General features: G+C 40.0%; 1 protein-coding gene across 2 annotated transcripts in view; it reads left to right on the top strand.

Annotated features, from left to right (window-relative positions):
* The window catches only part of MCMBP (minichromosome maintenance complex binding protein), a 73,139-nt gene that overhangs the window by 44,349 nt on the left and 11,329 nt on the right, over window positions 1–17,461 (top strand). Inside the window, exons 7-11 of one of the 2 annotated variants that reach the window (XM_005671500.3) lie at window positions 1,917–2,068; window positions 4,736–4,836; window positions 9,774–9,946; window positions 10,303–10,426; window positions 11,668–11,785. In XM_005671500.3, the coding sequence (XP_005671557.1) occupies window positions 1,917–2,068; window positions 4,736–4,836; window positions 9,774–9,946; window positions 10,303–10,426; window positions 11,668–11,785 (668 nt within the window). 2 annotated transcript variants of the gene reach the window in all.

Genomic DNA, 17,461 nt, shown 5'->3' with positions numbered 1-17,461 from the left:
TTAGTATGGTAATTTCTAGGGTCATCCAAGTTGCTACAAATGGCATTATTTCACTTTTTATGACTGATATTCCATTGTATATATGTACTACATCTTTATCCAGTCCTCTGTTGATGGACATTTAATTTGCTTCTTCTTGCCCCCTTTGTTTGAATGTCATACTTCAGGGCTTTTGAATATATCTGAGTGCCTTATCTATGTAAAGTTTACCTTGTTTGTTGCTTTCTAGGCAGTCTGTCAGACTATATATATATATATATTTTTTTTTAAAGATGCTTTGGAAATAAGTGTAGATTCACGTGTAGTTGTAAAAAATAATAGATCTTGTGTACCTTTGACCCAGTTTCCGGTAACATGTTACATAATTATAGTAGAATATCATGACCAGGAAATGGATATTAATATAGTCCATAGACCTTATTCAGAACTTACATTTTTACATGCTCTTCTTTGTGTGTATGTGGTTAGTTCCAGTTTTATCATGTGTGTAGGTTCACGTGCTTACTACCACAGTCAAGATACAGAACAATTCATTACCTGGATCTCTCATGTTGCCCCTTATAATCGTACCCCCTTACCCTGTCTCTCCTCTCCCACCAAGTTTCTAACACCCGATAACCATGAATTTGTTAACCACCCCTAAAATTTTGTTGTTTTAAGAATGTTGTATAAATGGAATCATACAGTGTGTAAACTTTGTGGATTGGCTTTTTTCATTCAGCAAAATTCCCTTGAGATCCTTCCAAGTTGTTCCTTATATCAGCAGTTTATTCCTTTTTATTGCTAAGCAGTGTTGTGGGGTGTGGCAGGCTATATTTTGATTCTAATTATCAGCCGTAACGTATCATTACTTCAGAGGTAGAGGTTATCTTTAAATGATCTTTGTGTCCCTGACAACTAGTCTGATTCCTAGTACACAATGAATGTTAATAGATGTTTGGTAAATGAATTGATTGCTTTGTAATTTTATTCTGCTTGACAAGTAGAAATATATTCTACCAAGTTGTTTTTGTTGTCTGTAGATTCATGTATTTCTTGGATCAAAGATGTCAAATAACCATATTAAGTATTAACTTTTAAAATTACATGAGAGGGGAATTTCCATCATGGCTCAGTGATAACCTGACTAGTATCAGTGAGGACATGGGTTCAATCCCTGGCCTCGCTTAGTGGGTTAAGGATCCCTCATTGCTGTGAGCTGTGGCTCGGATCTGGTGTTGCTATCGCTGTGGCATAGGCTGGCAGCTACAGCTCCGATTTGATCCCTAGCCTGGGAACTTCCATATGCCATGGGTGCGGCCCTAAAAAGACAAAAAATTTTAAAAATTAAAAAAATAAAATTGCACGAGAGGGAGTTCTCACTGTGGCACAATGGAATCAGTGGCATCTCTGCAGCTCTAGGACACAGATTCAATTCTTGGTCTGGTGCAGTGGGTAAAAGGATCTGGCATAGGTCACAACTGCAGCTCAGATCTGATCCCTGGCCCAGGAACTCCATATGCTGTGGGGCGGCCAAAAAATAAAAAAATAAAATGACGCGAGATTTGATTGGGGAGGGATTCGTTGCCATTTTATTGTAGGGGAAAAATGATTACACTTTCAGATCTTTATAATGATCTTTGTTCTTTTTATAGGTCAAAGGGCTTTTAGTATGTTATTTCCTTAAAAACTGTAACAGCTTGAAATTTGCAAGCTCAGAAGCATCATTTCTATCAAACTCGAGGCTTTTTAGGGTTGAGGGGGGAGGGATGAGCTGGGGGTTTGGGTTGAAAATGTTCTAAAATTAGGTTGTGATGACGGTTGTACAACTATAATACAGTTTGTTGAATTAAAAAAAAAAAGGCTCTTTAGGAATGTTCTTTATCTCCAGGAAGGCTTAGAAATGATGATGTGTGATGTTGTCCCTTTGAATTTAGGGAGCGTTGGTGGTCTTCAGTGGTGTGGAGAGCCAAAACGTTTAGAAACTGAAGCTTCTTCTGGACAACAGCCGAACTCCCTGAACCTCTCTTCTCCTTTTGATCTGAATTTTCCACTGCCAGGAGAGAAAGGTCCTGCATGTCTCGTGAAGGTAATAAAACCTTTCATAGACCTGACTCTGACGAAGGTGTGTTAAGTGTCTTGGAAATTAAAACAGAAAACTCTTAGCATTCGTGTTAGTTTTCTCTTGCTACTATAAGAAATCATCACAAACTTAGTGGCTTAAAACAACAAAAATGTATCATCTTGCAGGTTTTAGACCAGAAGTCCACCATGGTTCTCATTGGGGTAAAATTCAAGTGACAGCAATTTCAGGAGGCTCTAGGGGAGAAACTTTTTTTGCCTTTCCCAGCTTCTAGAGGCCACTGGCATTCTTGTGGCCCCTTCTGCCGTCTGGAGAGCCAGCAGAGGCTGGCTGCCCTCTAACCATATTTTCGTAGTCACGTCTTCCTGACCATAGGCAGGAAAGATTCTCCAATTTTTTTTTTTTTTTTTTTTGGCCTTTTTAGGGTCGAACCCACAGCATATGGAGGGTCCCAACTAGGGGTCAAGTCAGAGCTGTAGCCTCAAGCCTACATCACAGCCACAGCAACACCAGGTCAGAGCTGCGTCTGCGACCTACACTGCAGCTCACAGCAACACTGGATCCTTAAGCCACTGTCGAGGCCAGGAATTGGACCTGCGTCCTCATGGATACTAGTCAAATTCATTTCTGCTGAGCCACACAGGCATTCTGATTCTCCAGTTTTAAGGACATGGGTGATTAGATTAAGCACACCCATGTGGTCCAGGGTAATCTCCCAGTTTAAGGTCCTTAATTTATACAAATCTTCTTTACACAAAGATGACATATTTAAGGATTCCAGTGACTGGGGACATTGTTGGGGGCATAATTCTGCCTACCACCACGTTCTTAAAAAAATTTTTTTAAATGAGTATTTCAAATAGATGTGGAACAACTTTTTTGCTGTTTTTTTTTTTTTTTTTTTTTTTTTTTGTGAAACAACTTTTTAATATCTCTTCCCTTCCTATGTCATTTTCTAACTTGCTAACATCTGCTTCATTTCACCATACTTTCTTTTACCAAAACCCATTTCTCACTTATATTTAAAATAAAGTAGGAGTTCCCATCATGGCTCAGTGGAAACCGATCTGACTAGTAACATGAGGATGCATCCCTGGCCTCGCTCAGTGAGTTAAGGATCTGGTGTTGCTGTGAGCTGTGGTGTAGGCCAGGGGGCTACAGCTCCAATTCGACCCCTAGCCTGGGAACCTCCACATGGTGCGGATGCGGCCTTAAAAATACACACACACAAAAAAGTAGAAGGATGGCGTTTCCTAGTGACTCAGTGGGTCAAGGATCCAGCCTTGTCACTGCTGTGGCTCTGATTACAGCTGTGGCATGGGTTTGATCCCTGACCCAGAAACTTCCACATGCTGTGGGTGTGGCCAAAATAATGAAGTAAAGTAAAGTAGAAGAAAAACAATCTGTTAGTGGTTTGTTCCCCTGTCTGTCTTATTCTGGTTTTTGAATCATGAGAGAAGAACAAGTGATAAAAATTTCAAAAGCGATCATTGAGAGTTTCCGTTCTTATTTGTTGTGGTTTTAGCTTAAATGGCACTTTACTTAGCGCACGAGCTAGAACTACCATGTTTTCCCTTCCACTCTCGCATCTCACCGATAGGAAGTTTGATAGGAAGTTTTGATAGTTTCTAAAGTCTACCCTGACAGACAACTTTGAAAGTTTGTTTTTTTATTGTGAGAGGCTTCATGGCCATTCTAAGTTCTGTGTTAATCCTCCTAATGCTGCATAGCTTGTGAATACTGAATAAGTCCAAAGTTAGTAATCCTGGGTTTCTCCCTTCTCTTGGCATAGTTAATAGATTTTGAGATAATGCATGTTTCTAGTTTTATTTATTTTTTATATTTTTTTGCTTTTTGGGGCTGCACCCACCACATATGGAAGTTCCCAGGTTAGGGGTCAAATTAGATCTACAGCTGCCAGTGTACTCCACAGCCACAGCAAAGCCAGATAAGGGCTTCGTCTGTGACTTCCACCACAGCTCATGGCAACGCTGGATCTTAACCCACTGAGCGAGGCCAGGGATCAAACCTGCATCCTCATCGATACTAGTTGGATTTGTTACAGGTGAGCCACAATAGGAACTCCACATATTTCTAGTTTTTTTGTGTGTTTTTGTTTGTTTTGTTTTTTTGTCTTTTGGCCTTTTTTAGGGTGCTCCCTTGATATATGGAGGTTCTCAGGCTAGGGGTCTAATCAGAGCTGTAGCCACAGCAACAGCAACGCAGGATCCGAGCCGTGTCTGTGACCTACACCACAGCTCACAGCAACGCCAGATCCTTAACCCACTGAGCAAGGCCAGGGATCGAACCCGCGCAACCTCATGATTCCTAGTCAGATTTGTTAACCACTGCACTGCGATGGGAACTCCATATTTCTAGTTTTAATTGACCATCGTCCTTTGGAGAAAACTTTCTCTGAAGTAGTGGGAAAACAGACATTGCCCAGGAGTTAGGAGTCCTGTGTTTTAGTTGTTCACTTTTTACTAACTACCAGAATAACTTGAGGCAAGTACTCTTGGTCTCAATTTATCTGATGAAGGAGTTGCTTAAAAGTTCATTTTCTGATTTAAAACGCTAAGATGATATTATTGTTACTGTAATGTCAAGACTCATGTCATCTGCCTTTTTGGTGTTATTTAGTCCTAACAGTGATTTTGTGTGGTCTCCTGTTAGGTCTATGAAGACTGGGATTGTTTTAAAGTGAATGATGTTCTTGAATTGTATGGCATACTGTCTGTGGATCCTGTGCTCAGCGTACTGAATAATGATGAAAGGTACGTTTGCTCTTTTTTAGTAACCTTTAATTTTGATACAGTTTTAAATTTTGAGAAAAGTTGCAGTATAGTTATAAAGAATTCCCTTTTCCTCTTCATCCAAACTTACAAGTTGTTAATACTATGCTCCATTTGTTTTGTCATTGATTTGTGCTTACACACATGCATTTTTATACATAGGTACATTTTTTGAGAGTAAGTTGCGGAAGTCATACTTGCATCCATATTTCCTACAACGACTTTCTCATATATAATCAGAGTATTGCTGCAAAAATTGGACATTTGCCAAGAATACACTAACCACAAAACATTTAATTTTACTAATTATCTTGTTCTTTCTGACAGTCTTTTTGGTCTAGGCTCCATAGGATCACTGGTTGTATTAACCTGGAACTGTCTTTTTTTGGCCTTTATGGCCTTGACACTTTTTTAACTCATTTTTCTTTTTGGCATATGGAGTTCCCTAGCCAGGGGTCATATTCACACTGCAGTTGTGACCTACACTGCAGCTGCAGCAATCCTTTTTAACCCGCTGTGCTGGGCCAAGGATTGAACCTGTGTCCTGGTGCTGCTGTGGCACAGTGGGAACTCCGACACTTTTTTTTTTTTTTAATTTACACAACAAAAATTCATTGTGAGGATTCACAGTTCTGTAGTCTGAGAAGTTCAAGATTAAGGCCCAGCAGACCCAGCAGGTAGTGAGGGCCAGTTTGCAGGTGGCTGTCTTACTGTGTCCTCAGGTGGCAGAACAGGGCCTTGACACTTTGAAGACTGCAAGCCAGTTATTTTGTAGACTGTCTCTCAGTTTGGGTTTGTCTGATGTTTCCTTTTGATTAGATTCCAGTTTTGCGTTTGGGGCAGGAAACCACAAGGTGCGGTGTCCTCAGCATATTCCATCAGAGGGCGCAGTACCCCATTACTGCTGAAGTCGGTTTTGATCCCTTGGTTAAGGTGGTGTTTGCCAGGTTTCGCTCCCATAAAGTTACTATTTTTTACTTTGTAGTTAACAAGTAATTTAGAGGGAAATGCTTTGAGACCACATAATTTCCAGTTTCTTATTTAACTTTCACCCACTTATTTTAGCATGTTGATGATTCTTGCTTGAATCAAGTGTTATGATGGTGATTTTCTATCCCAGTCACTCCTCCTACATTTATTCTTTGGCATTCTACTGTAAGGTTTCTCCTCTCTCCCGAGTAATTTGTTCAAGTAATTTGTTTATATCAGTGTGGTTGTTAACCTGTTATTTCTAATGAGATCATATTTTCCCATATTTGGCTTGTGGGAGCCACTTTAAGCAGGCTCTGGATCCTTTTTGATATGACCTTATCGTCGGGGGCGGCGGGGTTGGGGGGGCCGCGCATGCCCAGGGCATGAGAAAGTTCCTGGGCCAGGGATTGAAGCTGCACCTCAGCACTGACCCAAGCTGCTGTGGTGACAGCACTAGATCCTTAACCCACTATGCACAGGAGAACTCTGACCTTATTATTTTTAAACATGTATTTTTGGACACCCTAAGCTATTTCAGCCTCATCTTGTACTTCTCATCCGTCAGTCTCAAAGGAGCACTGGTTTCTTTAGTGAGGAATTATATTTAAAAATCAAGATCTAGAGTTCCTGTTGTGGCTTAGTGAGTTAAGAGCCCCACATGGTATCTGTGAGGATGTGGGTTTGATCCCTGCCCTGGCTCAGTGGGTTAAGGACCTGCGTTGTTGCAAGCTGCAGTGTAGGTTGCAGATGTGGCTCAGATCCAGTGTTGCTGTGGCTGTGGTGTAGGCTTCAGCTGTATCTCTGATTCAGCCCCTAGCCTGGGAACTTCCATATTCCACAGGCGTGGCCCTTTAAAAAAAAAAAGAAGAAGGAAAAATCAAGATCCGAATGTCACCGTGGTTATTGGTACTGTGCTGGCATCACTTCCCTGCTGTTTTAACTGGCAGATCTCAGAAATAAGTATATACATAATTACACACACGCATACACATTTGTATACACGCATGTATCTATAGGTCTTTGTGTTATTTCCAAGTCTATATATCAAAAACCATGAGTACACACGGCCTTTCTGGTTCCACATTAGTTCAGCTCCACAACTAGGTGTCGTTCTAGTTTTCCTCCTTTCCATACTTGTAATTCCCTGTTCTGACAGAAGGAAACTTCCAGAATGCACAGTATGTTCATTTGCTCAGTTCTACACACAGTAGGTTCCCTTTACCTTGGTCTTGCTTTCTATGGTTACAGTTACCTGTAGTCAAACTCAGTCTGAAATATTAAGGGGAAGTTCCAAAAATAAATTATTCATAAGCTTTAAATTGCATGCCATTGTTAATAGTATGATGAAATCTCGCACCGTCCCCATCCGTTCCACCCAGCACGTGAATCGGCCTTTTGTACCCTATCCCACCCATTAGCCACTTAGTAGCCACCTGGGCTAGCAGATTGTCACCGTGTCATAGGGCTTATGTTCCAAGAAACTCTTATGTTACTTAATAATGGCTCCAAAGTGTAAGAGTACTAGCAATTTGGATATGCCAACGAAATGTCATTAAGTGCTATTTTTAAGTGAAAAGGTGAAAGTTCTCAGCTAATTAATAAGAAAATAATTATCTGCTGGAGTCACTAACATCTACCCTAAAAACAACAGAAGGTTCTGTGAAATTATCAAGAAGGAAAAAGAAATTTGTGCTAGTTTTGCTTTTGCATCTCAACCTGCCAAAGTTTACAGCCATAGTTGTGATAAGTGCTTAATTAAGAGGGAAAAGTCATTAAATTTGTACAGTAAGGTATTTTGAGACCATATTCACATAACTTTAATTCCAGTGTATCATTATAATTGTCCTTTTTTTTTTTTTTTTTTTTTTGTCTTTTTGCTATTTCTTGGGCTGCCCCTGTGGCATATGGAGGTTCCCAGGCTAGGGGTCTAATCGGAGCCGTAGCCACCGGCCTACGCCAGAGCCACAGCAACGCAGGATCCGAGCCGCGTCTGCAACCTACACCACAGCTCACGGCAATGCTGGATCGTTAACCCACTGAGCAAGGGCAGGAACCGAACCCGCAACCTCATGGTTCCCAGTTGGATTCGTTAACTGCTGCGCCACGACGGGAACTCCAAATGTCCTATTTTTATTATTAGTTATTGTGGCTAATCTCTTACTGTGCCCAATTTATGAATTAAAACTCTTATCATAGGTATGTGTGTATGGGAAAAGACAGAGTATATGTGGGGTTCAGTTCTATCCACAGTTTCAGACATCAAACACTATGGGTCTTAGAACATATTCCCTGCAGATAAGCGGGGGACAGCCGTTCCAGAGAAGATGTTTGCAGAATTGGTAGTGCATACCACTGCAAAAAACAAGCCTAATAACTTGAGTTCAGTTTTTGTTTTGTTTTTGTCTTTTGTAAGGCCGAACCCATGGCATATGGAGGTTCCCAGGCGAGGTGTCCAATCGGAGCTTTAGCTGCCGGCCTATGCCACAGTCACAGCAACTCGGGATCTGACCCTCATCTGCGACCTACACCACAGCTCACGGCAACGCTGGATCCTTAACCACTGAGTGAGGCCAGGGATCAAACCCTCAACCTCACGGTCCCTATGGTCCCTAGTCGGATTTGTTAACCACCGAGCCATGGTGGTTCCCATCAGTTTTTGATTCAGGCTCTTTTTAGTTTTGAGTGAGAGTGTGTAGTCAGGGTGCTATGTTGCAAAGTTGCTTAGGTAACTTCTTCCTCCTTCAGTGCTGTATTGTTACTCGTTATTCATTTTACGTAGTTAGGTTCATTTGTTTCCTTTGTGTTTCACTTTAGAGCTTTTCTTCCATCCTTACTGTTTCTGTACTTAAAAGAGTAAGCATAGGAAACATGAATGTTGTTGCCAAAATCAAAACTGTACAGAAAGAATGTCTGAATGTCCTTCCCCACCACCCTCATCCCTTTGAACCCTGCTTCCAGCCATCCTCTACAGGGAGCCAGCCTCAGTTCCTGCTTTTATCTGCTCTGTACCTCTTTTTTGCAAAAATAGATACATTTATATTTTTTCTTTTTTTTCTTTTTGGGGCCACACCTGTGGCATATGGAGGTTCCCAGGCTAGGGGTTGAATCGGAGCTGCAGCCACCGGCCTACACCACAGCCACAAAAACACAGGATCCAAAGTGCATCTGTGACCTACATCACAGCTCACAGCAACACCGCATCATTAATCCACTGAGCTAGGCCAGGTATTCAATCCACATCGTCATGGATACTAGTTGTGTTTGTTACTGTTGAGCGATGGGGGAGCTCCTCATTTATTCTTATATAAAATGGGGCGTGGTATATATACTCTGTTACACATTTTTCCCCCACTTAGTATAGTCTGAAAATTCAGATTATCCTCTTTTTTGTTTTGTTTTGAAGTTGGCAAAAGAAAGGCATTGAATTCTGCCCCTCCAATAGAATTTTTTTGTTAAATATTGGACATTCCTCTTGGTTTCTCCATTGGATGACCATTTTTCACACTAAAAAAATGATACAAAACAAAAATTTTTAATAACTTTAAACATAAATAACAGTTTCATAACAATAGTATACAAAATTGCTTGTCTTGGCTATTTCTGTTATGATGAATTTCATGTTCGAGTTACTTCATTTATGAAGGCATTTTAGTGCACAGACCAAGTACTTACTGCCTGTATGACTTTCAACTTACCTTCTACAGTGGCTTGATTTCCATTGCAAATGCAGGTGGTGTGAGGTTTCATGAATTTGTGTGTGCAAAACGAAGAGTGTCGCCCAGAGCCTGGTGCACTCTACCTAAGGGTTGTTGGTCTCATCCTTATATTTAAGGAAGATGATTTATGAATTGATGACTCTGTGAAGTCTGAGGATCTCAAAACAAAAGAATAGAATTTGGGGAAAACAGTGGGTCTGTGCGAGCTGGAGCTTTCTTGCCTCTCGGCAGGGATGCCTCTTCGTTGCTGGACCCGATGGAGTGTGCAGACACAGCTGAAGAGCAGAGGGTGCACAGTCCTCCCGCCTCCTTAGTGCCAAGGATCCATGTGGTTTTAGCCCAGAAGTTGCAGCACATCAACCCCTTACTGCCTGCCTGCCTCAGCAAGGAGGAGAGCAAAACCTGTAAGTGTAAGTGCTGAAGCCTCATGGCCCAGAGACTGTCACCAGCGTGCGGGGGTCCATCAGGTCCTCAGTCGTCATGATCTGTTTCTCCAGCCATCGCCCTTGCTTTGCCCCTTTTTCCTCTGTGTTAATTCTCTTCATTAAAATGAGGTTCCTCAAGCTATATGTCCTTCCTTCCTTCCTCCCTCCCTCCCTTCCATCTGTCTTATTTTGGCAGTTGGCATCACTTACCAATATTTTAGGTCCACACTGGTTGTCTGTGACATATAGTGCTTTGTTCCACAGTTATTTTTTAACTTAAGAGACGCAAGAGGAACCAGTGTGTATTCTGAATTTGGTTTCCCTTCTCTCTCCAGTTGTTTCCAGTTTCATGTCTGAATTGTCTCCAGTCAGAGCAGAACTGCTTGGGTTCCTCACTCATGCCCTTTTGGGAGACAGTTTGGCTGCTGAATACCTTATATTACATCTCATCTCTACTGTGTAAGTACTGTGTTGCTGGTGGGTTTTCATTTATTAGACTTCACCACAGATGGTCTTTTCATTTGTTCAGTTAAGAGGTGTTATACCAAATGGCAAGCATTCCTTTTTTCAACTTTCCTCACTGTCACATGTAGCATTTTGATTGCATCTCCCGGTTTGGTTTTTTTTCAGGGCCGCACCCACAGCATATGGAGGTTCCCAGGCTAGGGGTCGAATCAGAGCTATAGCTGTCAGCCTACGCTACATCCACAGCAATGCCAGATCCTTAACCAACTGAGCGAGGCCAGGGATTGAACCTGCATCCTCATGGATACCAGTTGGTTTCATTACCGCTGAGCCACAAGGGAAACTCCTCATTATAGACAGTTTTACTTTTCCCCTAAATGTTAGGTTTTCCTAGTTTGGTTTCTCTATTCAAATAACCTTACAGTAAACATCTTTATACTATAGATCTTAGTTAGGAATTGAGACAGTAGTGCATGGGGGTTAAGAGCACAGACTCTGAAACAAAACTCCCTGGGTTCAAATCCACTTCTGCCATTTCCTGGCTGTGTGAACATGAGTGTGTTATTTAAATTTCTGTGCCTCAAGATTTCTCGTCTATAAAATGAAGGTAATAATGCCTACCTCAGAGTGTTTCAGAACAGTGCCTGGCACACACCCAATGCTTACATGTTGGCTTTTTTTTTTTTTTTTTTGGTCTTTTTAGGGCCACACCTGCGGCATATGGAGGTTCTCAGGCTAGGGGTCCAATCGGAGCTGTAGCCGCCAGCCTACGCCACAGCCACAGCATTGTGGGATTTGAGCCGTGTTCGCAACCTACATCACAGCTCACAGCAACGCTGGATCCTTAACCCACTGAGCAAGGCCAGGGATGGAACCTTCGTCCTCATGGATGCTAGTTGGGTTCGTTAACCCCTGAGCTGCGATGGGACCTGCTGGCTATAATATTTTTTGCTGTTTCTGATTAAAAAAACAATTGATCTAGAATTCCTTGATGGCTCAGTGGGTTAAGGATCCGGTGTTGTCATTGCTGTGGCTCGGGTCACTGCTGTGGCACAGAGTTAGGAACTCTGCCGTGGATATTGCCAAAACCAAAACAAAACTAAAGAACAGCTGATCAACGAAATCTGCTTTATTTTCAAACAACATTAAACTAATTCTGCTTTGTTTGCTCTTTGATGGAAATCAGAAAATCACCCAAGTGTCTTATTGGTTGACATCTTTTTTTTTTTTTCTAGGTATACAAGAAGAGATGTTCTTCCCCTAGGAAAATTTACGGTTAACTTGAGTGGTTGTCCGCGGAATAGTACCTTCACAGAACACTTGTATCGAATTATTCAACATCTGGTTCCAGCAGTAAGATCAATATAAATTTGTATTATAAACCTAAGTGCCCTTTAAAAATCCGTCTTTCGTTCAACCCAAATATTAAGCTTTGAGATTTTAATAGATCTCATTAAGGGAAAACAAACCTGCCTAGTACTGTGTTTTTTGCTCATCCCTAAACATTTCACTTTTATTGCCTTAGCACAAATTTCTCTAAGTAACAACACAACTGTAGTAAACTCTCTTAACATTGCACTAGCTGTAATGTCAGTTCATTAGTACAATTTGGTATCCTCTGTGTGCTTTAAAATCTTAAATCTAAAGAAACTCTAAATTACAGGAGCACAATTCTTTTAGTTCAGGGTAATAACTTTATCTCTACTTCCCTAATTTTGATTCTGGTTGGAAAGTCAAGTTACTTTTATTTGCAAGGACATCTGGAATGCATTTTTGTGTGTGTATGGTGCTAAGATCTTGGGAATGAGAGAATAGCTTCTGATTAGTCATGTGACTGATAATGCTGATCACTTCCTACTTGAGAAATGTAAGAGGTTGAAATAGATATTCATTTAACTAGTGTTTATTAAGTGTCTTCTAGGACCTGAAGAAACAGTAGTGGACCAAATAGACCAGCATTTCTCACACTCTGACTCACTTTTTTTTTTTTTTTTTATTTTATTTTTTGTCTTTTTGCCTTTTCTAGGGCCACTCCCGCGGCATATGGAGGTTCCCAGGCTAGGAGTCGAATCAGAGCTGTAGCCACCGGCCTACACCAGAGCCACAGCAACGCGGGATCCGAGCCGCGTCTGCAACCTACACCACAGCTCACGGCAATGCAGGATCCTCAACCCACTGAGCAAGGCCAGGAATTGAACCTGCAACCTCATGGTTTCTAGTTGGATTCGTTAAGCACTGCGCCACGACGGGAACTCCTTTTTTTTTTTTTTTTTTTTTTTTCTTTTTTAAAGCTTTATTGAAGTAGTTGGTAGTTGATATACAAGGTTGTGATAATTTCTGCCATACAACAAAGTGATTCGGTTATACATATACACACATCCATTCTCTTTCAGATTCTTTTTCCACATAGATTATCGTAGAATACTGGGTAGAGTTCTCTGTGCTATATAGCACTTCCGCGTTGGCCAGTCATTCCATATACTTCAGTGTGCATATGTCAGTCTCAAACCTCCAGTCTACCCCTTCTCCCCTTCCTGTCCCCTTTGGTAACCATAGTTTTTTCAAGGTCTGTGAGTCTGTTTCTGTTCTGCAAATAAGTTCATTTGTTTCCTCTTTCTAGATTCCACGTAAGTGATATCATGAGATGTTTGTCTTTCACTGTCTAACCTCACTTAGTATGATAATTTCTAGGTCCATCCATGTTGGTGCAAATTGCATTATTTTATTCTTTTTTATGGCTGAGTAATACTCTGTTGTATATCTGGCTGAGTAATACTCTGTTGGATATATGTATCCATTCCTCTGTGGATGGACATTTGTGTTGCTTCCATGTCTTGGTTATTGTAAATAGCACTGCAGTGAACATTGGGGTGCATGTATCCTTTCAAATTATGGTTTTCTCTGGATAGATGCTCAGGAGTGGGATTGCTGGATCATATGGTAGTTCTATTTTTAGTTTTTTGAGGAACCTCCATACTGTTTTCCATAGTGGTTATACCAATTTACATTCTTACCAACAGTGTAAGAGGGTTCTCTTCTCCCCACCCTCTCCAGTATTTATTGTTTGTAGACTTTTTGATGATGGCCATTCTGGCTGGTGTAAGACGATATCTCTTAGTAGCTTTGATTTGCATTTCGCTAATAGTGACATTGAGCATCTTTTCATGTGTTTTTTGGCCATCTGTATGTTGACTTTGGAGAGATGTCTATTTAGATCTTCTGCTTATTTTTTTATTTTTTATTTTTTTTGGATATTGAGTTGCAGGAGGTGTTTGTATGTTTTGGAGATGAATCGCTTGTCAGTCTATTCATTTGGAAATATTTTCTCCCATACTGTGTGTGTCTTCTCGTTTTTTTTTTGTTGGTTTTTTTTTTTTGTTTTGTTTTTTTGTCTTTTGTTGTTGTTGTTGTTGTTGCTATTTCTTGGGCCGCTCCCGCGGCATATGGAGATTCCCAGGCTAGGGGTCGAATCGGAGCTGTAGCCACCGGCCTACACCAGAGCCACAGCAACGCAGGATCCGAGCCGCGTCTGCAACCTACACCACAGCTCACGGCAACGCGGGATCGTTAACCCACTGAGCAAGGGCAGGGACCGAACCCGCAACCTCATGGTTCCTAGTCGGATTCGTTAACCACTGCGCCACGGCGGGAACTCCTCTTCTCATTTTATTTAGGGTTTCCTTTGGTGTGCAAAACTTTTACGTTTAATTAGGTCCCATTTGTTTATTTAGATCTTTCTTTTCATTAGTCTAGGAGGTGGATCTGAGAAGATACTGTGCAGTTTATGTCAGTATTCAGCCTATGTTATCCTGTAAAAGTTTTATGTAGCATTTGGTCTTATATTTTGGTCTTTAATCCATTTTGAGTTTATGTCTGTGTATGGTGTTAGGGAGTATTCTCATTTCATTCTTTTGCATGTAGCTGTCCAGTTTCCCCAGCACCACTTATTGAAGAGACTGTCTTTTCTCCATTGTATATTCCTGCCTCCTTTGTCATAAATTTATTGTCCATAGCTGCATGGATTTATTTCTGGGCTTTCTGTCTTGTCCACTGACCTATATTTTTGTTTTCTGTGCTGGTACCATAATGTTTTGATGGCTAGCTTTGTAGTATAGTCTGAAGTCAGGGTGCCTGATTCCTCCAGCTTCATTTTTCTTTCTCAGAGTTGCTTTGGCTTTTGGGGGTCTTTCGTGTTTCCATACAAATTAAAAAATTTTTTGTTCTATTTCTGTGAAAAATGCCACTGGTAATTTGATAGGGATTGCATTGAATCTGTAGATGCCTTGGGTAGTGTAGTCATTTTGACAATATTGATTCTTCCAGTCTAAGAGCATGGTATATTTGTCATCTTTGATTTCTTTCATCAGCATCTTAGAGTTTTTAAGGTATAGGCTAAAGAAGGTAGGTTTATTCCCAAGTATTTTATTCTTTTTGATGCAGTGAGAAAGAGATTGTTAACCTAATTTCTCTTTCTGATTTTTGATTGTTAGTATATAGAAATGCAGTTGATTTCTGTGTATTAATTTTGTATCCTGCAACTTAACCAAATTCATTGAGAGTTCTAACAGTTTTTTGGTAGTGTCTTTACTTTAGGATTTTCTAGGTATAGTATCATGTCATCTGCAAAGAGTAGTAGTTTTACTTCTTTCTTTCCAATTTGGATTCCTTTTATTTCTTTTTCTTCTCTCATTGCTGTGGCTAGGACTTCCAAAACTCTATTGAATAAAAGTGGTGAGAGTGGACATCCTTGTCTTGTTCCTGATCTTAGCAGGAATTCTTTGAGCTTTTCACCACTAAGAATGATGTTAGCTATGGGCTTGTCATATATGGCCTTTATTATGTTAAAGTTCTTTCCCTCTATGTCCTCTTTCTGGAGGGTTTTTATGAGAAGTGGGTGTTGGATTTTGTCAAAAGCTTTTTCTCCATCTGTTGAGAGGATCATAGGGTTTTTATTCTTCAGTTTGTTAATGTGGTATATCACATTGATTTGTGGATATTGAAGAATCCTTGCATCTCTGGGATAAATCACTTGATCATGGAGGATGATCCTTTTAATGTATTGCTGGATTTGCTTTGCTAGTATTTTGTTGAGAATTTTTGCATCTGTGTTCATCAGTGATAGTGGCCCGTAATTTTCTTTTTGTGTGTGTGTGTGGTGTCTTTGTCTGGTTTTGGTATCAGGGTGATGGTGTCCTCCTAGAATGAGTTTGGGAGTGTTACTTCCTCTGAAGTTTTTGGGAAGAGTTTCAGAATGATAGGTATTAACTCTTCTCTAAATATTTGATATAATTCCCCAGAAGATTGTACCTTTCTGAGAATTTGTCTATTTCTTCTAGGTTGTCCATTTTATTGGCATATAGTTGCTTATACTAGTCTCTTATGATCCTTTGTATTTCTGTGATGTCTACTGTAACTTTTCCTCTTTCATTTTGAATTTTATTGATTAGAGTCCTCTCTTTTTTTCTTGATGAGTCTGGCTAAGGGTTAATTGATTTTGTTGTTCTTTTCAAAGAACCAGCTTTCAGTTTCATTGATCTTTTTTATTGTTTTTTGTTTCTGTTTTATTTTTCTTCTCTATGATTTCTTTCCTTCTATTAACTTTGGGTTTTATTTGTTCTTCTTTCTCTGGTTGCTTTAGATGTAAAGTTAGGTTATTTATTTGAGATTTTTCTTATTTCCTGAAGTAGGCTTGTATTGCTAGAAAATTCCTTCCTAGAACTGCTTTTGCTGTATCCCATAGGTTTGGATCATTGTGCCTTTGTTGTCTCTAGGTATTTTTTAATTTCCTCTCTGATTTCTTCAGTGATCCATTGGTTGTTTAGTAGTATATTGTTTAGTCTCCATGTTTGTGTTTTTTGCAGATTTTTTTCTTGTTGTTCATTTCTAGTCTTACAGCATTGTGATTAGAAAAGATGCTTGATATGATTTCAGTTGCCTTGAATTTACCAAGGCTTGATTTGTGACCCAGATGTGATCTATCATAGAGAATGTTCATTGCGCACTTGAGAAGAATGTGTATTCTGCTACTTTTTGATGGAATATTCTATAAATACCTCTTAAGTCCATCTCATCTAATACATCAGTTAAGGCCTGTGTTTCCTTGTTGATTTTCTCTCTGGATGATCTTCCATTGCTTTGAGTGGGGTGTTAAAGCCCCCTACTATTGTGTTATTGTCAGTTTCTCCTTTTTGGGCTGTTAGCATTGGCTTTATATATTGAGGTGCTCCTTTGTTGGGTGCATATATATTTACAATTGTTACATCTTCTTCTTGGATTGGTCCTTTTAAAGTCTGTTTTGTCTGGGATGAGTATTGGCACCAGCTTTCTTTCTTTTCCATTTGCATGGAACATCTTCCATCCTCTCACTTTTAGTTTGTATGTGTCCCTAAATCTGTAAGTGCATCTTTTATTAAAGATGCTATTGCCAGCATATATATGGATCTTGTTTTGTACCCATTCAGCCAATATATTTCTTTTGGTTGGAACATTTAATTCATTCACATTTGAGGTAATTACTGATATGTATGCTTTTATTGTATTTTGTTAATTGTTTTTGATTTGTTTTTGTTGGTCTTTTCTCTTCTTCTCCTCTTGTGGTTTGCTGACTATCTTTGGTGTTGTGTTTGGACTGCTTTTCCTTATTTGTGTGTGTATCATAAATTTTTGGTTTCTGCTTACCATGAGGTTTTGATATAGGAGTCTATGTATATATGAAATCGTTTTAAGTTTCTGGTGTCTTCCTTGTGAATGCATCTCCAGTATCCTGCATTTCTACCCTCTGCTTCTCAGGATTGCTGGTTTTGGTGTCATATTTGTGTGTGGATAATTTCCTACTATTACTATATGTTTGCCTTTACCAGTGAGCCTTCTCATTTGTAATTTTCTTGTTTCTAGTTGTGGTCTTTTTACCAAATCCCATTCCTTTATATTCCTCTTGTGTTCATGTCTACCCAGCACTGAATTTTTTTTCTAAACACTTGCCTCTTTAATATCTTACTTAGGAGTTGCTATTGAGGCTCAGCAGTAACG

The sequence above is a fragment of the Sus scrofa genome, chromosome 14 (assembly GCF_000003025.6).
Source record: "Sus scrofa isolate TJ Tabasco breed Duroc chromosome 14, Sscrofa11.1, whole genome shotgun sequence".
Classification (NCBI taxonomy): domain Eukaryota; kingdom Metazoa; phylum Chordata; class Mammalia; order Artiodactyla; family Suidae; genus Sus; species Sus scrofa.
This window is presented reverse-complemented; position numbering and strand designations above follow the sequence as displayed.